This window comes from Rhineura floridana, chromosome 22 (genome assembly GCF_030035675.1).
Source record: "Rhineura floridana isolate rRhiFlo1 chromosome 22, rRhiFlo1.hap2, whole genome shotgun sequence".
In the NCBI taxonomy this organism is placed as follows: Eukaryota; Metazoa; Chordata; class Lepidosauria; order Squamata; family Rhineuridae; genus Rhineura; species Rhineura floridana.
Window position 1 is genome coordinate 6,476,766 of NC_084501.1, and position 19,617 is coordinate 6,496,382.

General features: G+C 50.0%; 2 protein-coding genes across 6 annotated transcripts in view; one reads left to right on the forward strand and one right to left on the reverse strand.

The window, feature by feature from the left end:
- The first annotated feature begins 375 nt into the window (after window positions 1–375).
- On the forward strand, window positions 376–14,799 carry KCNK7 (potassium two pore domain channel subfamily K member 7). The gene is made up of 3 exons (XM_061606590.1): window positions 376–824; window positions 10,927–11,322; window positions 14,177–14,799. Exons 1-3 carry the CDS (start codon window positions 491–493, stop codon window positions 14,392–14,394), a joined length of 948 nt encoding a protein of 315 aa, XP_061462574.1. The 5' UTR covers window positions 376–490; the 3' UTR covers window positions 14,395–14,799.
- A 1,202-nt stretch (window positions 14,800–16,001) lies between these two features.
- Window positions 16,002–19,617, reverse strand: part of EHBP1L1 (EH domain binding protein 1 like 1) — a 59,198-nt gene continuing 55,582 nt past the window's right edge. For all 5 annotated transcript variants that reach the window (XM_061606588.1, XM_061606584.1, XM_061606585.1 and 2 more), the window contains 2 exons: window positions 19,152–19,266; window positions 16,002–16,864 (listed from right to left, as the gene is read on the reverse strand). In XM_061606588.1, the coding sequence (XP_061462572.1) occupies window positions 16,777–16,864; window positions 19,152–19,266 (203 nt within the window). In that variant the 3' untranslated portion in view covers window positions 16,002–16,776. The remainder of the gene's footprint in view (window positions 16,865–19,151; window positions 19,267–19,617) is intronic.

The window sequence follows — 19,617 nt, forward strand, 5'->3', positions numbered from 1 at the left end:
TGCGTTTTGGGGTTCTTGTCTCCAGGATACCTGGTCTCCCGCCTAGGCCCTCCCGCTTGGAGTTCTCACAGCGCCGCCACAAACATGATGGGATGCCGGCGGCCGAAGGGGGATGGTCGAAGGTGCAACGAAGGCCTTGCTGCGGTACTGCACCGGGTTGGCGTCGCGCCCAGTCCGTCCGGCCTGCGCCGTTTCATCGCGGGCGCTCCCTTCCTCAGGCGGCGGCGGCGGCGGCGGCTGCACCACAATTGGACCACAGCGCTCGGCAGGGCGGGATGGCGGCCGTGAGCTGCGCAAACTTCGACGGTGAGGCTGAAACAGCCGAGCTGGGAGGGTTAAATAGCTGTGCGTCATTGGCAGCAGAAGGAACCGGTTGCCTCGCCCTGGGCTGAAGCCAGCTCACCTGGGCCAGGTGAGGCTGCCGCGACGGCGGTCCCGCCCATGCAGGCGAGGCGGCTGCTGGCGAGGCGTCGGGGCTGGCCGTCGAGGGATGGCTCTGCCGCGGCTGCCGGCCTTGCCGCGGGGCTGGCGCTACGGGCTGCTGCTGGGCGCCTACGGGCTGTTCCTGCTGCTGGGCGCCGCCGTCTTCGCGGGCCTGGAGGGGCCGCCCGAGCGAGCCCTGCTGGCCGCCTTGCACGACGCCCGCGCCCGCCTGCTGGCCGAGCACCGGGCCTGCCTGTCGGAGGAGCGGCTGGCCGGCCTCCTGGAGCGCCTCCTCGACGCCGGTAGCTACGGCGTCTCCGGCCTGGGCAACGTCTCCGGCGACGAGAACTGGGAGTTCACCTCGGCCCTTTTCTTCGCCGCCAGCGTCCTCACCACCACAGGTAGAGAGCAGCACCACCGGGGAGCCGTCCTGGTTGTTCTTTTGGGGCGCAGGCGGAAAACCAACAGGTGCAGAGGGAGGACCGCTCTATTGCGGTAGGCCGATCACTGTGCAAGGGCACCCAGCGCCTATAGCCAGTCTCAGGCTGCTGACAGCAGGGCTGAGGAACCTGTGGTAGCCCTCCCGATCTTGTCGTTTTGGAGGGCAGACAGAAAACCAGCCGGTGGAGAGTGAGCACTGCTCTGCTGCAGATGGCTGATGAGGAACCTGCGGTGGCCCTCCAGATGTTGTTGGCCTCTGGCCTTGCTAGCTGTCAGGGGTGCTTGGAGTTCTAGTCCAGCAACACGTGGAGGGCCACAGGTTCCCCATCTTTGGTCACTCTACACCAATGGGCAGCGGCTTGCCAGAATCCCCTGCAGACAAAGGTCTTTTGCCCTCCCTGGCTGCCTGATTCCTTTGAAGTGGCAACACCAGGGATTGCACTTGGGACCTTTTGCGTGCAAAGCAAGTGCTCTGCCCACTGAGCCAGGGTTCCTTCTCCATGGCATGCAGAGCAGCCCTTTTATTTATGTAGTTACTTATGGCACTCATAGCCCACCCTTTATGAGGCAGGTTGGCAGAGAGGTAGTGACTGATCCAAGATTACCAGGTGAGTTTTGTGATTTAGTGGGGATTTGAACCCAAGTCCCACTGGGACAATGCGCTAACCGTTATACCGCACTGCCCCTCTTAGCAGAGGAAAGAAGTCTGATTTCCAGTGTGAACAACAACAACAAAAACATCCCCTGGGGATGTTTTATGTCACTCTCTGCCAGCTGACGGAAGCTGCCAAATTTGTTTTTAACTTACATGACTTACTTACCATGGTACACACCACGGTTGCATACTTTGAGACAGGAGGTGAGACGACTAGAGCGCCGGTGGCGGAAGTCGCGCTCCGAAGATGCTCGGACACAGGTTAGAGCAGCAATAGCTGCCTACCAAGTGGCGGTAAGGGCAGCAAAGAGGGAATTCTTTGCTGCCTCTATTGCATCAGCTGAGTGCTGTCCCAGGAGGTTGTTCCAGGTGGTCCGAAGCCTGGTCGGTCCAGTTGCTCTGGAACCCTTGGAACAGTCTAAGGCCTCCTGTGACAAATTGGCAAAGCACTTTGCTGATAAAATCGAACACCTGAGGAGCTCGATTCCGTGCGCCGTGGATACAGTGAGTGAGCTAGAGTTAACCAGTTGCAAACCGGTCAAATGGGATCGATTTCGGCCTCTTCCTGCTGAGGATGTGGACAAGGTGCTCTCATCTGTAAGGCCTACCACCTGTCTAAATGATCCTTGCCCATCGTGGCTCCTTATGAGCTGCAAAGAGAGATTGGGTGAGGGGATCAAGGCAATGGTTAATGCATCCTTGCAAGAGGGTGTTATGCCACTAGCCCTCAAGGAGGCTATTATTAAACCCATCTTAAAGAAGTCCTCCTTGGATCCTCAGATCTTAAACAACTTCCGCCCAATTTCGAACTTACCATTCTTGGGCAAGGTCATTGAGAGAGTGGTGGCTAATCAGTTGCAGGCACACTTGGATGAAACGGATTATCTAGATCCATACCAATCGGGTTTCAGGACAGGACATGGAACTGAAACAGCCTTGGTCGCTCTGGTTGATGATATGAGGAGGGCACTGGATAGGGGAGAATTCACCTTCCTTGTCCTCCTGGATCTCTCAGCGGCTTTTGATACCGTCGACCACGGTATCCTTTTAGATCGCCTGGAGAGTTTGGGATTGCGAGGCACGGTTTTACGGTGGTTCCAATCCTTTCTCTCTGATAGGCGCCAACAGGCAAAAGGTCTGTGGCTTCCTTTATTGGGTGATGAGGTTTCAGACCCTTGGCCTCTCAATTGTGGTGTGCCACAGGGTTCTATCCTCTCTCCCATGCTATTTAACATCTATGTAAAGCCGCTGGGAGAGATCATCAGGAGATTTGGGCTGCAGTGTCACCAATATGCGGATGACACTCAGCTCTATCTCTCATTTAAATCTTCACCGGAGAGGGCTGTGGAGACCATGTCCAAGTGCCTGGAATCCGTGAGTGGATGGATGGGCAGGAACAGGCTGAAGTTGAACCCTGATAAGACCGAGGTACTACTTGTGGGAGACAAGGGAGGGTTAGGAGATGTTGACCTGGTGTTTGGTGGGGTGATGTTCCCCTACAGGACCAGGTCCGCAGCCTCAGGGTTGTTCTTGATTCCAAGCTGTCCATGGAGGCTCAGATTTCGGCTGTGAGCCGGGCAGCTTGGTATCAATTACACCTTATACGTAGGCTGCAACCCTACCTCCCTGTTCAACAGCTCCCGCTCGTGGTGCATGCCCTGGTCACCTCTCGATTGGACTACTGTAATGCGCTCTACGTGGGGTTACCCTTGAAAACGACCCGGAAATTACAACTTATACAGAATGCGGCGGCACGCTTACTTACCAACAGCCGCCGACGGGACCACATCACGCCAGTATTATCTGATCTACACTGGCTGCCGGTTGTTTTCCGGGCCCGATTCAAGGTGTTGGTTTTAACCTTTAAAACGCTGTACGGTTTCGGCCCAGCTTACCTGAAAGAGCGCCTCCACCGCCACCAATTATGCCGCCCAACTAGATCAGCCACACAAGGCCTTCTCTCAATCCCGCCAACCAAAACAGCTAGGTTGGTGGGTACTAGGGAGAAGGCCTTTTCTGTGGTGGCCCCCACTCTCTGGAACTCCCTCCCATGTGATCTTCGACATGCCCCTTCCCTAGATGTATTCCGCAAGGGCCTGAAGACGTGGCTATTCCAGCAAGCCTTTGAGGTCCTTGGGATGGGTAAATCGTCATGAGTCTGTCATCTATCGTATGTTGTTAATTTAATTGCTTTTATATGTATTGATGACTGTCCAGTATTTCTATTTATTGTTTTAATGTGATTGCATCTGAAATTACTGTATTTTATCTTTTTTTAATGTACGTCGCCTAGAGTGGCTAATTGCCAGATAGGCAACAAACAAATTAAATATTATTATTATTATTATTATTATTATTATTATTATTATTCTGCACTCTTCAACAAAGCACAAGAATATAGGAAGCTCCTTTATAGTCAGATCATCTAGCTCAGTATTGTCGACACTAATTGGCAGCAGCAGTAGCTGTCCAGGATTTCGATCAGGAGCCGTTCCCAGCCCTACCGATTTCGACTTATGGCGACCCCATGAATCAGTGACCTCCAAGAGCATCTGTCATGAACCACCCTGTTCAGTTCTTGTAAGTTCAGGTCTGTGGCTTCCTTGATGGATCCATCTCTTGTTGGGCCTTCCTCTTTTTCTACTCCCTTCTGTTTTTCCCAGCATTATTGTCTTTTCTAGTGAATCATGTCTTCTCATGATGTGTCCAAAGTAGGATAGCCTCAGTTTCATCATTTTAGCTTCTAATGACAGTTCTGGTTTAATTTGTTCTAAATGTACATGTACTGCCTTCAAGTCAATTCTGACTTAGAGCGACCCTATGAATAAGGTTTTCATGAGGCTGAGAGGCCATGTGAGCTTCACCCAGTGAGCTTCATGGCTATGTGGGGACTCCAACCCTGGTCTCCCAGGTCGTAGTCCAACACCTTAACCACTGCAACGCAGTGCCTCTCACTAATTTGTTCTAACACCCAATTATTTGCCTTTTTTGCAGTCCATGGTATCCGCAGAGCTCTCCTCCAACACCACATTTCAAATGAGTTTTTTCTCTTATCCACTTTTTTCACGGTCCAACTTTCACATCCGTACACAGAGATCGAGAATACCATGGTCCGTATGATCCTGAGTTTGGTGTTCAGTGAGACATCTTTGCATTTGAGGGCCTTTTCTAGTTCTCTCATCGCTGCCCTCCCCAGTCCTAGCCTTCTTCTGATTTCTTGACTATTGTCTCCATTTTGGTTAATGACTGTGCCAAGGAATTGATAATCCTTGACAAGTTCAATGCCCTCATTGTCAACTTTAAAGTTACATAAATCTTCTGTTATTACTTTGGTCTTCTTGACATTTGGCTCAGACATAAATATGAAAAAATGGACTACCCTCAAGTTGTTTCTGACTTATGGCCACCCTATGAATAGGGTTTTCGTGGTAAGCGGTATTCAGAGGGGGTTTACCATTGCCTCCCTCTGAGGCTGAGAGGCAGCCAGTGACTGGCCCATGGTCACCCAGGGAGCTTCATGGCTGTGTGAGGATTCGAATCCTGGTCTCCCAGGTCGTAGTCCAACACTCTAACCACTGCACCACACTGACTCTCCCAAATAAATATAAAAAACCACAAATGCAGATTTTATGGACTTATGGCCTCACTCTGCAACTTGCCAGATCCTTTTGAGAGGAGAGAGAGACAGGGTGAGGGTCATCAGCTGGGAAACAGAGCGAGACCTCTCTTCCTTTTAGGTGTCAGGCTGAAAAGGGGAATTTTCCTTCTCCTGCATCACTGCAAAAGGATCCGCTGTGCCTGCCAAGGACTCATCCCCCCCTCCCCAAACACACTGTTGCTGGCTCTAGGAGACCCAGCCACTGCCCTCTTCATGCCATCTGGTCACTCCCAATATTCCCCCCCCCCAACACACTCAGTATAACCATTTTTAAAAAAGAAATTTGTGTTATCATTCCTTTACGTCCTGTCAGGATATTTCCAGTCAATATAAAACAGACCATCGATCTAAAATGTGCAAGCATTAAAACTGAACAACAAATACATATGCTGATAAAGACGCAAGGCTGTAAAATAGGGGTGTGGAACCTTTTTTGACTCCACTCCACAACTCAGCTGTGACAGGTGGCAGGGCCATCATTATGATACCACATGATTGACAGGTGGCTTGTCCCGCCCACCTGTCAAAAACCCTTGCCCTTTGTGAGTCTCCTCACGCTTCTTTCCATCCTTGATGTCTCAGGAAGAAGAGTGTCCTCCGTTTGACCTCACAAAAGGGGGCCACTCCTGCCAGTCTCCGCTTTAGGGAGACAAAATTCATGCTCCATCGAGAGGGTTCTCCCAGTTCATAACATCAAAGGGTCCCATGTTAGTCATCCTCAGAGTAGACCCATTGAAATGAATGGACCTAATTGAGTAATGGACCTAATTGAGGATTTCAGTGGGTCTCCTCCAAGTATAACAAACATTACAACCCAGCGAGTTTTTAAAATGGGAAGAGATCCTGGAGGTCATCTAGCCCAACCCCTTGCTCAGGGCGTGGTTCTTGCAATGACAGCATCTCTGACAGCCTCAGTGAAGGAGAGCCCATTTCCCCCTGAGGCAGATTGTGTTGCTGTTAAACAGTTCATACCATCAGGAGATCCTCCTAATGTTTAGCCAAAACTGATTCCCTGCAACTGCCACCTGTTGGTTCTAAATTCTGCCCTCTGGAGCAACAGAGAATGAGTCTGCTCCCCCTTCTGCATAGCAGCCCTTCAGGTATTTGAAGGCAGCTATCATGTCCTTGCTTTGTCTTCTCTTCACCTGGCTAAACATAACCAGCTCTCTCAGCTATGGCCCCATCTGCACTATAAAGCAGTCTCATACCACTTTAAACTGTCATGGCTTCCCCCAAAGAATCCTGGGAACTGTTGATTGGTCCTGAGACTTGTTAGGCATCCCTGTTCCCCTCACAGAGCTACCATTCCCAGAATTCCCTGGGAAGAGGGATTGATGGTTAAACCACATGGGGAATTGTAGCTCTGTGAGGGGAATAAGGGTCTCCTAACAACTCTAAAAGACCCACCGTGGCACAGAGTGGTAAGCGGCGGTAACGCAGCCGAAGCTCTGTTCACGGCTGGAGTTCGATTCCAACGGAAGGAGAAAGGAAGTTGAATCTCCGGTAAAAGGGGTCGAGGTCCACTCAGCCTTCCATCCATCCGTGGTTGGTAAAATGAGTACCCGGCACATGTTGGGGGGTAAAGAAAGGCCGGGGAAGGAACTGGCAATCCCACCCCATATATATGGTCTGCCTAGTAAATGTCGCAAGATGTCACCCTAAGAGTTGGAAACGACTCGCACTATAAGTGCGGGGACACCTTTACCTTGTTAACAACTCTCAGCACCCTTCTCAAACTGCACTTCCCAGGATTCTTTGGGGGGGAAGCCACAACTGTTTAAAGTGGCATGAGACTGCTTTAAGTGTGTAGTGCAGATGGGGCCTGTTCCACACAAGCCCCCTCACCAGCCTGGTAGCCCTCCTCTGGACACGCTCCAGTTTGTCAGTGTCCTTCTGACAATGCAGCGCCCAGAACTGGGCACAGCACTCTAGATGCAGCCTGACCCAGGACAGAATAGAGTGGCACTATGACTTCTTATGATCCCGTCTCACCATGCGTATCTAGGAACATTGCCTGATTCTAATTCTTAAATGCAGAGTTAACAATCAGGTCACCATGGGCTGATAGTCACTATAGGCCTTTATTATGCCAAGACGGCAAGTTTCAGAAAAGTTTCCAGTGTCAGAAAAACATACTACATTATCTTTCTACAAAGCAACATCCTTATTACTAGGACTACTCTTTTTTTTAAACTCTATAATTGTGGCTGATCTTTCCTGGCTGCCACGCCTCCTTTCTTTCACAACCATATATTGTTCGAACGGGGAGGCATCCATGATTAAGCTTTGCTCAGGCATGCAATTCCCCCTTCCCAGAAAGCATGAACTCTAATAAGCTCTCTACATGTTATGAGCAGATTTCCTGAAATAGTAACAGTCCATACAAATGGTGGACTGGGGCGCAGCAGCCTGGTTGCACGGGGTGATGTGGAATAGTATTTTTCCTATATAATAGTGAACTCGTTCTGCAAGTGCCCGATATAGCAAAAAATGGCACCACAGACATAACAAGAGGGAGGTATGGGCAGGTTTGGGAAAACCAGACAACTGATGAGAGTTGTAGTCCAAAACAGCCCAGGTTGGAGAAGGCTGCTTTAATCAAAGGCAAGCAAATTGGTGCCGGAGGCATTATGCTTCTGAATACCAGTTGTTGGGAATCACAGGTGGGGATAGTTGCCGTTGTTCTCAGGTCCTGCTTGGGGCTTCCCATAATAGGCATCTGGTTGGCCACTGTGAGAACAGGAGGCTGGACTAGATGGGCCACCGGCCACCTATCCTACACCTGACCGCAGGTAAAGACACTGCACGCTGCTGAAAGCGGGGTTTGTAAGCACCCCCTGATAGGTGCCTGCAACCCTCCTCTGCCTTTGCCCATGCAGATCGGTTTCATGGTGATGTTGGGCGATGGACAGGTGGGCAGTTCCACCCACCCGACAAAATGGCCTACGGAGGTTGGAGGGAGTCAGGATCCAGCCTGGCAACCAGATCCTGTTCCCCACCTGTGAAGTACAGAGGGGAGAGTGTATGGCAGTGGGGGCGTTCAATGCCTAGGATCTAATGCCTTGTACCAGATTTTGTGTGTGTATGTCAGATACATTTTGGCTGACAAATTATCCACCATGGGGATTGCCAGCTGCCCTGAGCAATTGCAAATGCAGGGGGGTGAGAAAAAGCAAAGTTAAGGGAGAGGTCGAGGAAGCTGCCTTAGACTTGGGTCAAGCTGTTTATCTATCTGACCCAGTATTGTCTACTGTGACTGGCAGCAGCTCAAAAGAGAAGGGTCTTTCTCAATGTGTATTTCCTGATCCTTTTCAAACAACTGACCCTTCTGCATGCAAAGCGGGCGCTCTTGCCACTTGCGCTTTGGCCTTTCCCAGTGACACTAAATGTCAGAAGCTGGTGTTTGTTTGTTTGATAACAAATTAATGCCACTTGTTCCTCTGTATTTTATACCTGCAACTGAGGAATACCTGTGCAAAGCCAAAAGCAACAAAGGTCCCACGCCCTCCTGAGGCTGCATGTGCAAAGATAACATGACGTGAATCAGTTGCCCTTTAGCATACTGAATATATTTCTGCGCACACAGAACATGACCATGGTGATTAAAGAGGAGGAGATTCCCCCAGGGTTTCAAGGCACATGTGTACACAGGTCCGTAGCCTGTCAGTATGTGCGTGGACAGACTGAGCGGTTATTATCCCACCTCATTATTCCAAAATAAAAAAAGGAAGACGGCATTCACATGCTGGAGTTATTCCAGATCACCATATCTGGAAAAGTCACTGCACAGGCACATCTAGACTAGTGTTCAGAGGAGGCCGGAGGGGCCCATCACAGTTACTAACTGGTTACAGAAAGCGGCCGGGAGGCTGAGTCGACTAAACTCAGGGAAATTTGAGGGTGGTGGGGCTAGTGGGTTTTCTTAAATCCCTGCAAGTTTAGACTCCATAATCTGAGCAAAGATGCAGACTCAACAACAGGGCTGGCTGGCCTGGGCTGGCATTTGCTGTGGGCCCACACAAAAGCAAAAGCCTTTGGGACTTGCTGCAGCAAGGAGGTGGGCTCACTGAGGGAGTAGGCAGGGCCCACGGAGGGGGTCTTGCTCAAGAGCCCTCCAAACTGTGGAGCTGGCACTGCTTAAGAAAAGCTCTGTGTGGTCACATCCACTCCATATGTCAGTCTAAAGCCCTCTTATACCGCTCTTAACAGTCATGGAGGATCCTGGGAACAGTAGTTTGTGGAGGGTGCTGGGAACTGTAGCTCTGTGAAGTCAGCACTTATAACCAACTACAGTTCCCAGGATTCTGTGGGGGAAGCCATGACTGTTAAAGTGCTTTAAGACACTAACTGGGCCAAAACTGGGCTCCTCACACAAGAAGCCCCTTGATTTTCTCTGCCTTCCTTGCTTTCTGGCAGGCGTGAAGAACCTTTTTTGGTCCAAGGGCCGTATTCTCTTCTGGGCAGCCTTCCAAGGGCCGTATGCTAGTGGTGGCAAAAGTGGGAGAAGCAACGACTGTCAATGTTACCGTTGCACAGTAATCTAGCTCAGAAGTTCCCAGCGGTCAGCAAGCTTCATTCAGGTGGTCTGCAGCGTGCCCACATTAAATGTTCATTTGTAACTATATTTTTAATTGTTTCTTTTCTTATATTGCATGTTATTCTTTTATGGTTTGAACTGTGACAAAACGTAACAAAGCAAGCAGTAGACAGGCAATTAAAAAGCACAGGGCCCCCCGACACAGCCCATTACAACTGCTACACCTGGCAGAAAAATAATTAAGTGGTCCGCTAAGACCAGTGCTTTTTTTGGTACTGGAACTCACATCTTGATAAGAGTACCACGGGGGCCAGCGCAAAACGGCTGGCACGGGCAGCAAGAAAATAGGTGCTGGTGAGGGCTGTCACACACACAAACCCGGGCTAAGATCATCCGTGATTTTCAAGTTGGTTATGGGAGGAAAGGTTTGGGAACCACTAATGTAGCTGCTGATACTCCTACCGTATGCGCACACACAGTAGGGATGGAAAGATCTGTCCGTTTCGGTTCTCTCAGTTTCTCATTTTTCCAGTGTTAAATGCAGTTCTCCACATCTCTGCCGCAATCTGCGGATATTTTTCTTTAATCCTCATGAAAATTCTCCACCATTTTAGTGCGAGTTTCTCCAAATAAACACATTTCTGCAGGCAGTTTTGACAAAGGTACACATTTTTGCAAGCCGTTGCTCATCACATCGTGCCTTTTTGCATGTTCTTTTCACTCATGTACTCCTTTTTATGCACACTTTCCCCTAATATATGCAATTGTGTAAATATTGTTTAGCTGGCGAACTGCATCCCAAAATGCTAACAGATGCGATTTTCAAAGGGTGGCTGTGGTTCGGTCCTCATCTTGTTTCGGAAAGAGCAAATTTGATAAATTCTGCTTGAAACGCGAACTGGATCGAAATTCTCACCGCTCCCTAACACACACACATGCCTGCAGTTGCACCGCTCTCTATCCTCCATCCAAACGAGCCAGAGGCATTATCAGACTTCAAGGGCGCATTTCAGCCGGGGGAAACCACCCAAGGAGCGTGCAAAACAGGGCCAGTGAGGGTGGGTGACCGGGGGAGAATCCCAAGGGCCAGATACAGGGGCCTGGAGGGCCACATTAGGCCCCCAGGTCTGCGCTTCTTCACCCCTGGTTTGTGGGGCCACAGTTTTACAGCAGAGAGAGCCTCACCCGGTGGCCTGTCCCTCTCACCCACAGGTTACGGGCACACGGTCCCCCTCTCGGCTTGGGGCAAAGTATTCTGCATCTTGTACTCCTGCGTGGGCATCCCCTTGACCTTGGTGCTCCTGGCCTGCCTGCTCCAGCACCTGCTGCCCATCCTGAGCCACCGCCCCATCCGCTACATCCACACCCGCTGGGGCTTCCCGCTGGCCCAAGTAGCACTGGCCCACGCCACGGGGCTGGGGCTGGCCACCCTCGGACTCTTCATCCTCATCCCCGCCATCTGCTTCTGGGCGCTCGAACACAACTGGAACTTCCTGGAGTCTGTGTATTTCTGCTTCATCTCCCTCAGCACCATCGGCCTGGGAGACTATGTGCCGCGAGGCAGCTCTCAGCCACCTCTGCACGAGCTGTATGAGCTCAGCATCACCTGTAAGTCACCAGAGGGCGCTGTTGCACAGGGGGAGGAGGGCTGGGTACTCACTGCCAGCTTGTTTGTGGTGGGTGGCTGGGTGGAATACCGCCATGGGAATTGGGGGAGAGCAGATGGCCTTCCCCACACCCCCAGGCAGGGCTCCTGTCTCTTTAAACAGACACAGAAATGAAACAGATGCAACTTTTGCCAAAGATCAGGCCTGGCCTTAGGGGTCAGCACCGTTGGGGCCCTGTCAAGACTCACCCATGAGCAGAGGGCCCACTGCTGACCTCTCGGCCACGGGCGTCCTCAGGAAGTTTTTGTTCTGGGGGGGAAGTCAATATTCAATCAAACAAACGTAAGTAACTAGCATCAGAACAGGCCTACCATTTCTGGCTCGTGGAGACTGAGCAGTAGCGAGGCAGGGTGCATGCGGCCTGAGAAGCTTGTATTCCAGGTTTAACCCCTCTGTTGGTTATCCATGGGTAGACCTGTCCACCTACCAGTGGGCCCCGACACCCAGGCAACATCTTTCCACTCCCTGCTGAAACTCTCAATGCATTCACTGCCTCCTTTCATGTCTTCCTGCCCTTAATCAATTGCACCGCTGCTTCATAGTCCCCTCCCCACTGCATTTCCCAAATTTCACCCCCCCATCCCTGTTTGAGTCAGGCTGGCCTGGTGCCAGGCAGTAGCCACAGCAACGAAAACGAACTGCTCCAGAACCTGTTTTAATTGCCGCAGGGCTCAGCCCTGAAATGGTGAGATTAGAACACAAGAACGGATCCGTTGTGTTGATGGGATTAAGGTTTTAAGGTTGAAGGCTCAGGCTTCTCCAAGGAAAACTTCAGTCCAAGCCCCTCTCAGGTTAGAAGTTGAAACTGGCCAGCACAGCTGCACCTGGTGGCTCCACGTCAGTGGGGCAGTGGAATCCGCTCCGGTTTTTAGTCCAAACTTTCAGTGCGCTTGGACACCTTGGGCACCTCCTTGAAAGTCTGGACTAAAACCGAGAGCAGATTTCATGGCCCAACTGACAAGCCACTAGCCGCCACTGGGCCAGCATCTGTTTGAACTCTCACTTAGCTAATGGCAGAGCTTGGAAGTAATTTGTTACAAGTAACGAATTACTTGTAATTCACTACTTTTTTGAGGAATGAGTGGGTAATTCCTTTACATTTTGATTGTAATAGAACTAGGAGTAATTTTATTACAGTAGGGCCCCGCTTATTCTGGACCCCTGCCATAAAGCGGAAAACGCCGTAAAGCAGAACCCCATTGATTTTAATGGGCCACATCACGCGAAAACGGCGCAAAATGTTGCAAAAGGGAAAAAACCCTTTAAAATTGAAAATGACAGGCGCCGCATCAGCGGAACGCCGTAAAGCGGGGCCCTACTGTACTTTTGTGGAGTAATTGTAATGTTTCCAGCATTACTTTGGGGCATGACAAGGGGGGGGGAAGCAGGGGAAGTCTTCTGCTCCTCTGATTTGTGGATGAAAATCATGTGCCTCAAACTGGGCTTCTGTGCAGCGTCGCTCTTCCCTCATGCTCTGTGGGTGGGTAGGAGGCAACAAGGGAGGAGGTGGAGAGTGAGATGGGGTGGAGTGGAAAAAACAATTGTTTAAAAGAATGGATGGTGGTGGTGAAGAATGGAGTGGAGGGGAAAAGGAGCCGGAGGGCAAGAACATGGATAAAGGAGGAGGAGGCAGCAGCAGAATGGAGATAAAGAACTGTGGAGGTGAAAGATGACAATGTGTGTGTGAATACTGTGTTTGCACTTGGCACACAAAGTGGCCTCCACCACCCTCTGTGGCTACTTTGCTGCATTTGCAGTATTTTAACTTCTTTGCATCTCACGGGAAAATGTTTGCTTGGGTGAGTGTCCCTTAGTTGGTGGCAGGGCAGGGTCCGGGAGGTGCATAAGTGAAAGAAATTATGCTTGCTGGCTGGGTGGTGGCGGCACTTGGTTTGACATGCAAAGATCTGAGTAGTGGCCTCTCCCTCCCTCCCTCCCTCCCTTACCAGCAGAGAGACCACCATTGCTATCTTATGGATAAAACGAATTCCTACCTCTGTATGTATGTGTTTATTTTTAATGTTTTAGGCTAGTTTTAAAGTTTATTTTTAACGTTTTAGGCTAGTTTTAATGTTTTAGGCTAGTTAGATGTGCAGCAGCCAAAGCCAGCACCTTGTAGGCGTTTTTTTAAAGCAACTGAAATGTAATTGTAGTGATTACTTTTGAGAAAAAATAATCAGTTACTTACAGAGCAATTGTAATTGTAACAGCAATTACTACTTTTTTGGGCCATGTAACTGTAATTTATTACTTTTTAAAAGTACTCTTCCAAGCTCTGGCTAATGGACTCAACTGGGTAGCCTTTCGGGAGCCACAAGACCCTGTAAAATGCTGCTATTGACTTCAGCAGTGCTTGAAATGAATTGGAAACACCTATTGCCATGTGCTTTCTTGTCGGCAGAGGTGACTGCTGCACGGTAACAGAGACGCAATGCAGTCTCTTTTAGTCAAAGGGTTTGTAGTCTGCATTAAGGCAGCGATGAAAAACATGGAGTGAGAAGCCAGGGGTCAAGGTCAAAACTGGAATGGGGAGAAGTACACAAAAAGGGCGGGTGGGTGGGAGGGAGCAACGAACGGGGAGACAAAGTATGAAATATTGTCAGCTGGGGCTCTGAAACGGTGAGGACTAGTACTTTGATCAAAGAATGCTAGGACCAAGCCAAATCAATAAAATGTTTCTGGGACACCACTCTGGTAATACTGCCTCTTTCCAGATCTGGTGGGGGGATTTTAAAAAAAGAAAGCTGCCCCTTCCTCACTGATCTTTATTTTTCACCCCCGGACACATGTACCAGGCTACCTACTTGTTGGCTTATTGGCCATGCTCGTGACTCTTGAGACGGCATACCAGCTACGGGAAGTCCGTGTTTTAGTCAGTTTTTTCGCTTCTGCTCGTCACCCACCCCCTGAGGATGACGACCGCCTGGAAATCTTGGCTAGGGACCAGCTTGCCTTGACTACTGTGTCTGGCTCCACTTTCCAAGATGGGCCTATTGAAACGGGTGCAACTTGATGTCTCCCAAATTGATGCTGACTGGTGCTTTTGTTGATTGTATTGATGCTTTACCTGTCTTGTCTTTGTATTATTGCTATTTTATTGTATTAGATTTGTATTATTGTTAACCGCCCTGAGCACCTTTTGATGGAAAGGCAGAATATACATTTTATTGATGGTGATGATGATGTACTTATGGCGACCCGATAAACAGGGTTTTCATGGTAAGCGGTATTCAGAGGGGGCTTACCATTGCTTTCCTCTGAGGCTGAGAGGCAGTGACTGGCCCAAGGTCACCCAGTGACCTTCATGGCTGTGTGGGGATTCGAACCCTGGTCTCCCAGGTCGCAGTCCAACACCTTAACCACTACACCACACTGGCTCTCACACATTTTATTAATAAATATAAAATAAGAAACTCCACCTTCAACTCCCCTCTGGATTATTTTGGCAGAGGGAAACTGAGGCCTTGCAGTGCAAAAAGAAGTAACGGGGGTGAAAGCTTTATGGGTACGACGGGAAGACCCCAAGGGTGTCACACATGTTGGCAGCCCCTGGACTCACAATACTGACTGTTGCGCTGCAGCCAACTCAGAAGGGACAGGAAGGGGGGAGGCATGAGTTTCAGGCGCCTCCGCAGCCAGAAGAAGCAGAGTTGGGGATTGTTGTGTCTGAGCAGGATCGTGCGGGAGGGGGGCAGCCTGCTCTCCAGCCAGTTCCCACGAGTAACGCCCTTTCCGAGGAGCCGAGCGCACCGCCCCCAGTTGATGCAGAGGACTTGTGGGGGGAAGCTTCAGAGTCAGTGCCAGCCCCTCCTTTACCAAGCAGTTCCCAGGAGGATTCCAGTGTGGCACCGCCCCCTGACCTCGAGCCCGTTGCTCCGGAGCAGGTGTCTTCAGATGAGCTGTTGGATGCGCGTCCCCTGTCTCCTCGTTCCCGTCGCCGCGAGAAACGGACAGGGCAAAGACAGGAATTACGAAGGAGTCAGAGATTACGTTCGAAAACATTTCCTATATAAGCCTGCCGCTCCCAGTGGGGGGTCGTTGAGTCAACTTCCTTCACACGCTGCAGAGCATGTCTAGAGTATAGTTAGGGACTCTAGTGAGTTAGCGTAGGGTTTCCTATGAAGTGCAGTGCCTTTGATGTATCCATTACTCTAATAAAACGAGATTTACTTGCACACACACTCCAGCCTCATTCTTTCGGCTCTGGACGGGACACTGACTGGCACAAGGTTATCCAGTGAGCTTCACAGCTAAGTAGGGATTTAAACCAGGGTTCTCCAATCTTAGTTCAATGGTCTAACCATTCCACCACATTACCAGCTCTGTCTCCCCTCCCTTTAGTTCCCTCCCACACACCTTTAGGCCTTCATTTTTGCCTCCCCACCTCCTTTATCCTAACAGCTTGCAGCATCTCCTGTTTTCCTCCTGCTCACACTAAACTCTGTTCCACACAGAAGTGCGACTGTTTATCCACATTCTATAGCTGGCACTTCCCCAACCACAGTTAAGAGTGTGTCTGTAAGCTTTCCATGACAGAAGAGTAGCTCAGCCAATGCCCACGAAGGGGCTCACAAACAACAGGTGCAGTGTGCATTTGCCACAAACTAAATTTCTCACGCCTTGTGTCTTTTGATATATTTATTTCAAACTCTGGTACAAATTTAGTGCAAATAACCAGGGAAGGGACTGAGGACTGAGGGGAGGTGCAAAACTGGGAATAAATGTCACGTCCGGCTGTAGGAGTGTTCAAGGCACTTTGTGGCTTTTGTACCATCAACAACAAACAATGATTATTAAAAAACAGAGAGCCAAAGAAGCTTTGGAAGAAGAAAAAAGGCATCCTGACCAGTGGGGGGAGAGGAGGAGGAAGGGGAGGCACCCGTTTTCAAACCCAAAAGAGCAGCTCACATGCGCGCACACACAACACACATACACACAAAATAAATAGTCCCTAAAATTTGGAGAGAGTGATTTAAAAAGGCTGCTTTCCGCCCTCTCCAGATCAGGTGGGGTTCATGGGCACTGCCCTTTAAAAATGGCATCCAAAATCATCTCTGGGGAGGGCAAGGAAATGGGGTAACAGAAAGAGACAAGTACTGGATTCTCTCTCCTGCCCCACTTGGGGAAAAAAACGACACACGCAGACGCCTCTCTTTGGCGCGAGCAGACAATCAGCCATGACCCGAGAGGACTGTGGGTAACGATGTGCGCCAGCAGCAGAGCAACACAGCAGGATGGCAGGGAAGACCCTCCCCAAGGCTGGTGGGCATTTGGGGCTGGGACTGCCATGGGGAGGGGGCAGAAGTGCTCTCACGTGCGGTCCCTCCTGCCATCACATGTACAGAGGGCGTAGGGTGCAGAGAGTAGAAGGGGCAAGCTGCACCGTTGGCCCATCTCAGCTGACGCGACACTTTTCCTTGCGGCTGAGCTTGCGACGTCTCTGTTGCAATCCCCGTTCTAGCCGGGCATCCTCTTCCAAAGCTCTGAGAGGTTGGGGAGGGAGGAAGAGAAAGGAGGAGGGAACGGAGAGCAAGTGAAAGCAGCATTAGTTGTTAGAAAGCAGAGTCATAGCACTGAAAATAAACAATCGGTGGCTGAACCTCATTACTGTATTCCCCCCCCCCATTCCATAAACACATAAGAGCAACACTGCTGGATCAGGCCAACGGGGACCCATCACCATCATCATCACTGCTTATTTGTATGCCGCCTTTCCATAACAATTCATGCACAAGGCGGCTCACAACATGAACAGGAAAAAAAAGTCACACAACTCACTGTAAGAAATAAATTCAAACGGTCAATAAGTTAACAAAAACATCATAAAAAACATACAATAAATTGATACATCCTTACAATTCCTAATAAAATCCAACAGTAAAATACAGAAGCATAATCCCAGTAACAGCAAAACAAAAAACCGACCATCGGAGATTAAACTTTTACCCAAACAGAAGCCCCTAAACAACAACCCCCCAGTCAAGGTGGTTTCTGGCATCTTCAGGTAGTGATACCTTCTACAGCTGCAGTCAGTCAAGGCCCCGCCCTTCCAGGCCAGGTGGAAAGAGGCCAGCGAGCAGGGAGAGGGACTTACAGCCAAGATGGGCTCTCAGCATATTCCAGCATCCTGTTCCCACCATGGCCAACCAGATGACCATGATGGGAAGCCTACAAGCAGGGCCTGAGCACAACAGGAACGTTCCCCCACTTGCAATTCCCAGCCACTGGCATTCAGAGGAACACCACCTCTGACAATGGAAGCAGAACATGGCCATCATGCCTAGTGGCCACCGATAGGCTGACCCTCCGTGAATTCCAATCCCTTATGAAATGTTTGCCCCGTTCTCAGTGAGATAATCTGTTGGTTAATAACCTGCCAGTGTCTGCACAGACTGCCAGCAGCTCACCGGGGTTTCAGACGGAGGATCCTTACCTGGCAATGCCAGGGACTGCACCTGGGACCTTCAACATGCAAAGCGTCTGCACGACCCACTGAGGAAAGGCTGGCCGTGGATGTCAAGAATAGCTACCGTTGGTCAAGCTGAAATGGGTCAACCAGAGGGAATTCTGGGAGCCTGTGGTTCCCTAGGACTCCCTACTGGGGGAGAGCCGCAGCTCCGTGTCAGACAGGCAGCTTGCAACCTTGCAAAAAGATGCCACTGAACCTTAGCTGTTATCCCTTATCGGCTTCCTGAGATTAAAAGTCAGGAAGGGGAGGGGTTGTAGATCAGGACCCCTGGGTGATGCTGTCTAGCTCCCTTATCTTCAAAGGAGTGGATCCCGGCAGGGGCGGAATATGGTTATTTGTCTCCCCCCTCCTTGTTGACCGATAAACTCCATAAAAATGAAGGATGCTCCTTCATTCTTTGTTCCCTATTTCTATCTACCTCGACTCGCCTGATGTTTGACAGAGAAAAGCCGTTTGGGAACCAGGCTATTCTACTGGGAGAACAGGATCTATTCTACTGTGAGTATAGGATCTTAGTTTAGAAAGTCCTTTGTTATTTTTCATGCTCTGTACTGAACCTCTCCCCTTTGTTATGCCAATGTACCTCGTGTAACCCGTCTGAGGGTGATTAGCTTTAAGGACTGCTTAAACTACTGCTCTCTCTTTTGTATATACCATCTTATTTACTTTTAAATAAACTATCCTTTTATAAATGGTGTGTGCTGGCTTGGAACTAAGGATTCTAAATCTAGTCCTTGATTGCTGAACGCTACTGATTGCCGTTGATTAATGAGGGTTCATCCCTTTAGAATTCAAATCGGTCTCCGAGATCCCTTCTCTCAGAGAAAGGAATCAGGAAGAGGGGGGGTGGCAGTACTACTGAGTAATTACTCCTGAAGGAGGAGGGTTTGCCTGGGAAGCAGAGACCCAAAGGAGTTGGGACTGTTCTCGGAAGCAAAGAACCCCCCTTGGGGTGCTGAGGGCAAGAGACCCCAGGGGGACAATTCTTTGACAGTGGTTGCAGAGGTAAAGTGTATTCTGCACATGTGCAGAGGCACTAATGCCTTCACAGTCGCTTTTGCATGCTCTGGAAATCCAAAGTCCCCAAAGTCCAGAAAGTCTTAACAAAGTAGACGATTTGGTTTCAAACAGAACAATTAACATGAGCCAGGGAAAGCCCTGCACTGGAGGACCCCCAGCTACAGAAACCTTCAGTCTCCCAATTCCAGGGGTGGGAAGGAAGGGTAACGGTCCCCCGGCACCCTAACTCCTGGCATCCCTCCTCAAATGGACTCCGAGAAAGAGAGGGAGGCAGCACTTACATCCTCTCTTTGATGTCCAGGTCTCTCACCAGCTCGTCCCGCTGGTTCACCAGGGACACCAGCTCTTCCAGCAGGAGCTGCTCCCGTTGCTGCTGAGCTTCCGTTTTGAGCCAGTCTGGGTCGGGGAGAGAGGGGAAGAGTGAGAAAAGGCTGATCCTTGCTGTTGATGGACTCCACCATTCCTCCACTTCCCCAGACTGTACGGGCGATCTGATGGGCACATTTTCATCCCGCTTCCCAGACCACGGATACACAAAGTGGCTTACGGATATATATTTTTTAAAAAAACAGTAAGGCAATTAACACATCCAAAGACAGAAACATCATGAAAATGAAAACAATCTGAAAGCAGCAGAGAACACCAAAACTTTGGAGTAAAAGCGACGCACAGCATAAATGGCAGGAAAAACTAAACGAAAACCCCAAAGTAGGGGGGAAAAACCTGAAAGGAAAAGCTGGAACGGAA

Bases quoted from the DNA above. Each gene is read 5' to 3' on its own strand.
- KCNK7 (XM_061606590.1), top strand. From the start codon at position 491: ATGGCTCTGCCGCGGCTGCCGGCCTTGCCGCGGGGCTGGCGCTACGGG. The intron at 825-10,926 runs GTAGAGAGCAGC...TCTCACCCACAG, and splicing joins CAGCGTCCTCACCACCACAG to GTTACGGGCACACGGTCCCC. The intron at 11,323-14,176 runs GTAAGTCACCAG...CACATGTACCAG, and splicing joins GTATGAGCTCAGCATCACCT to GCTACCTACTTGTTGGCTTA.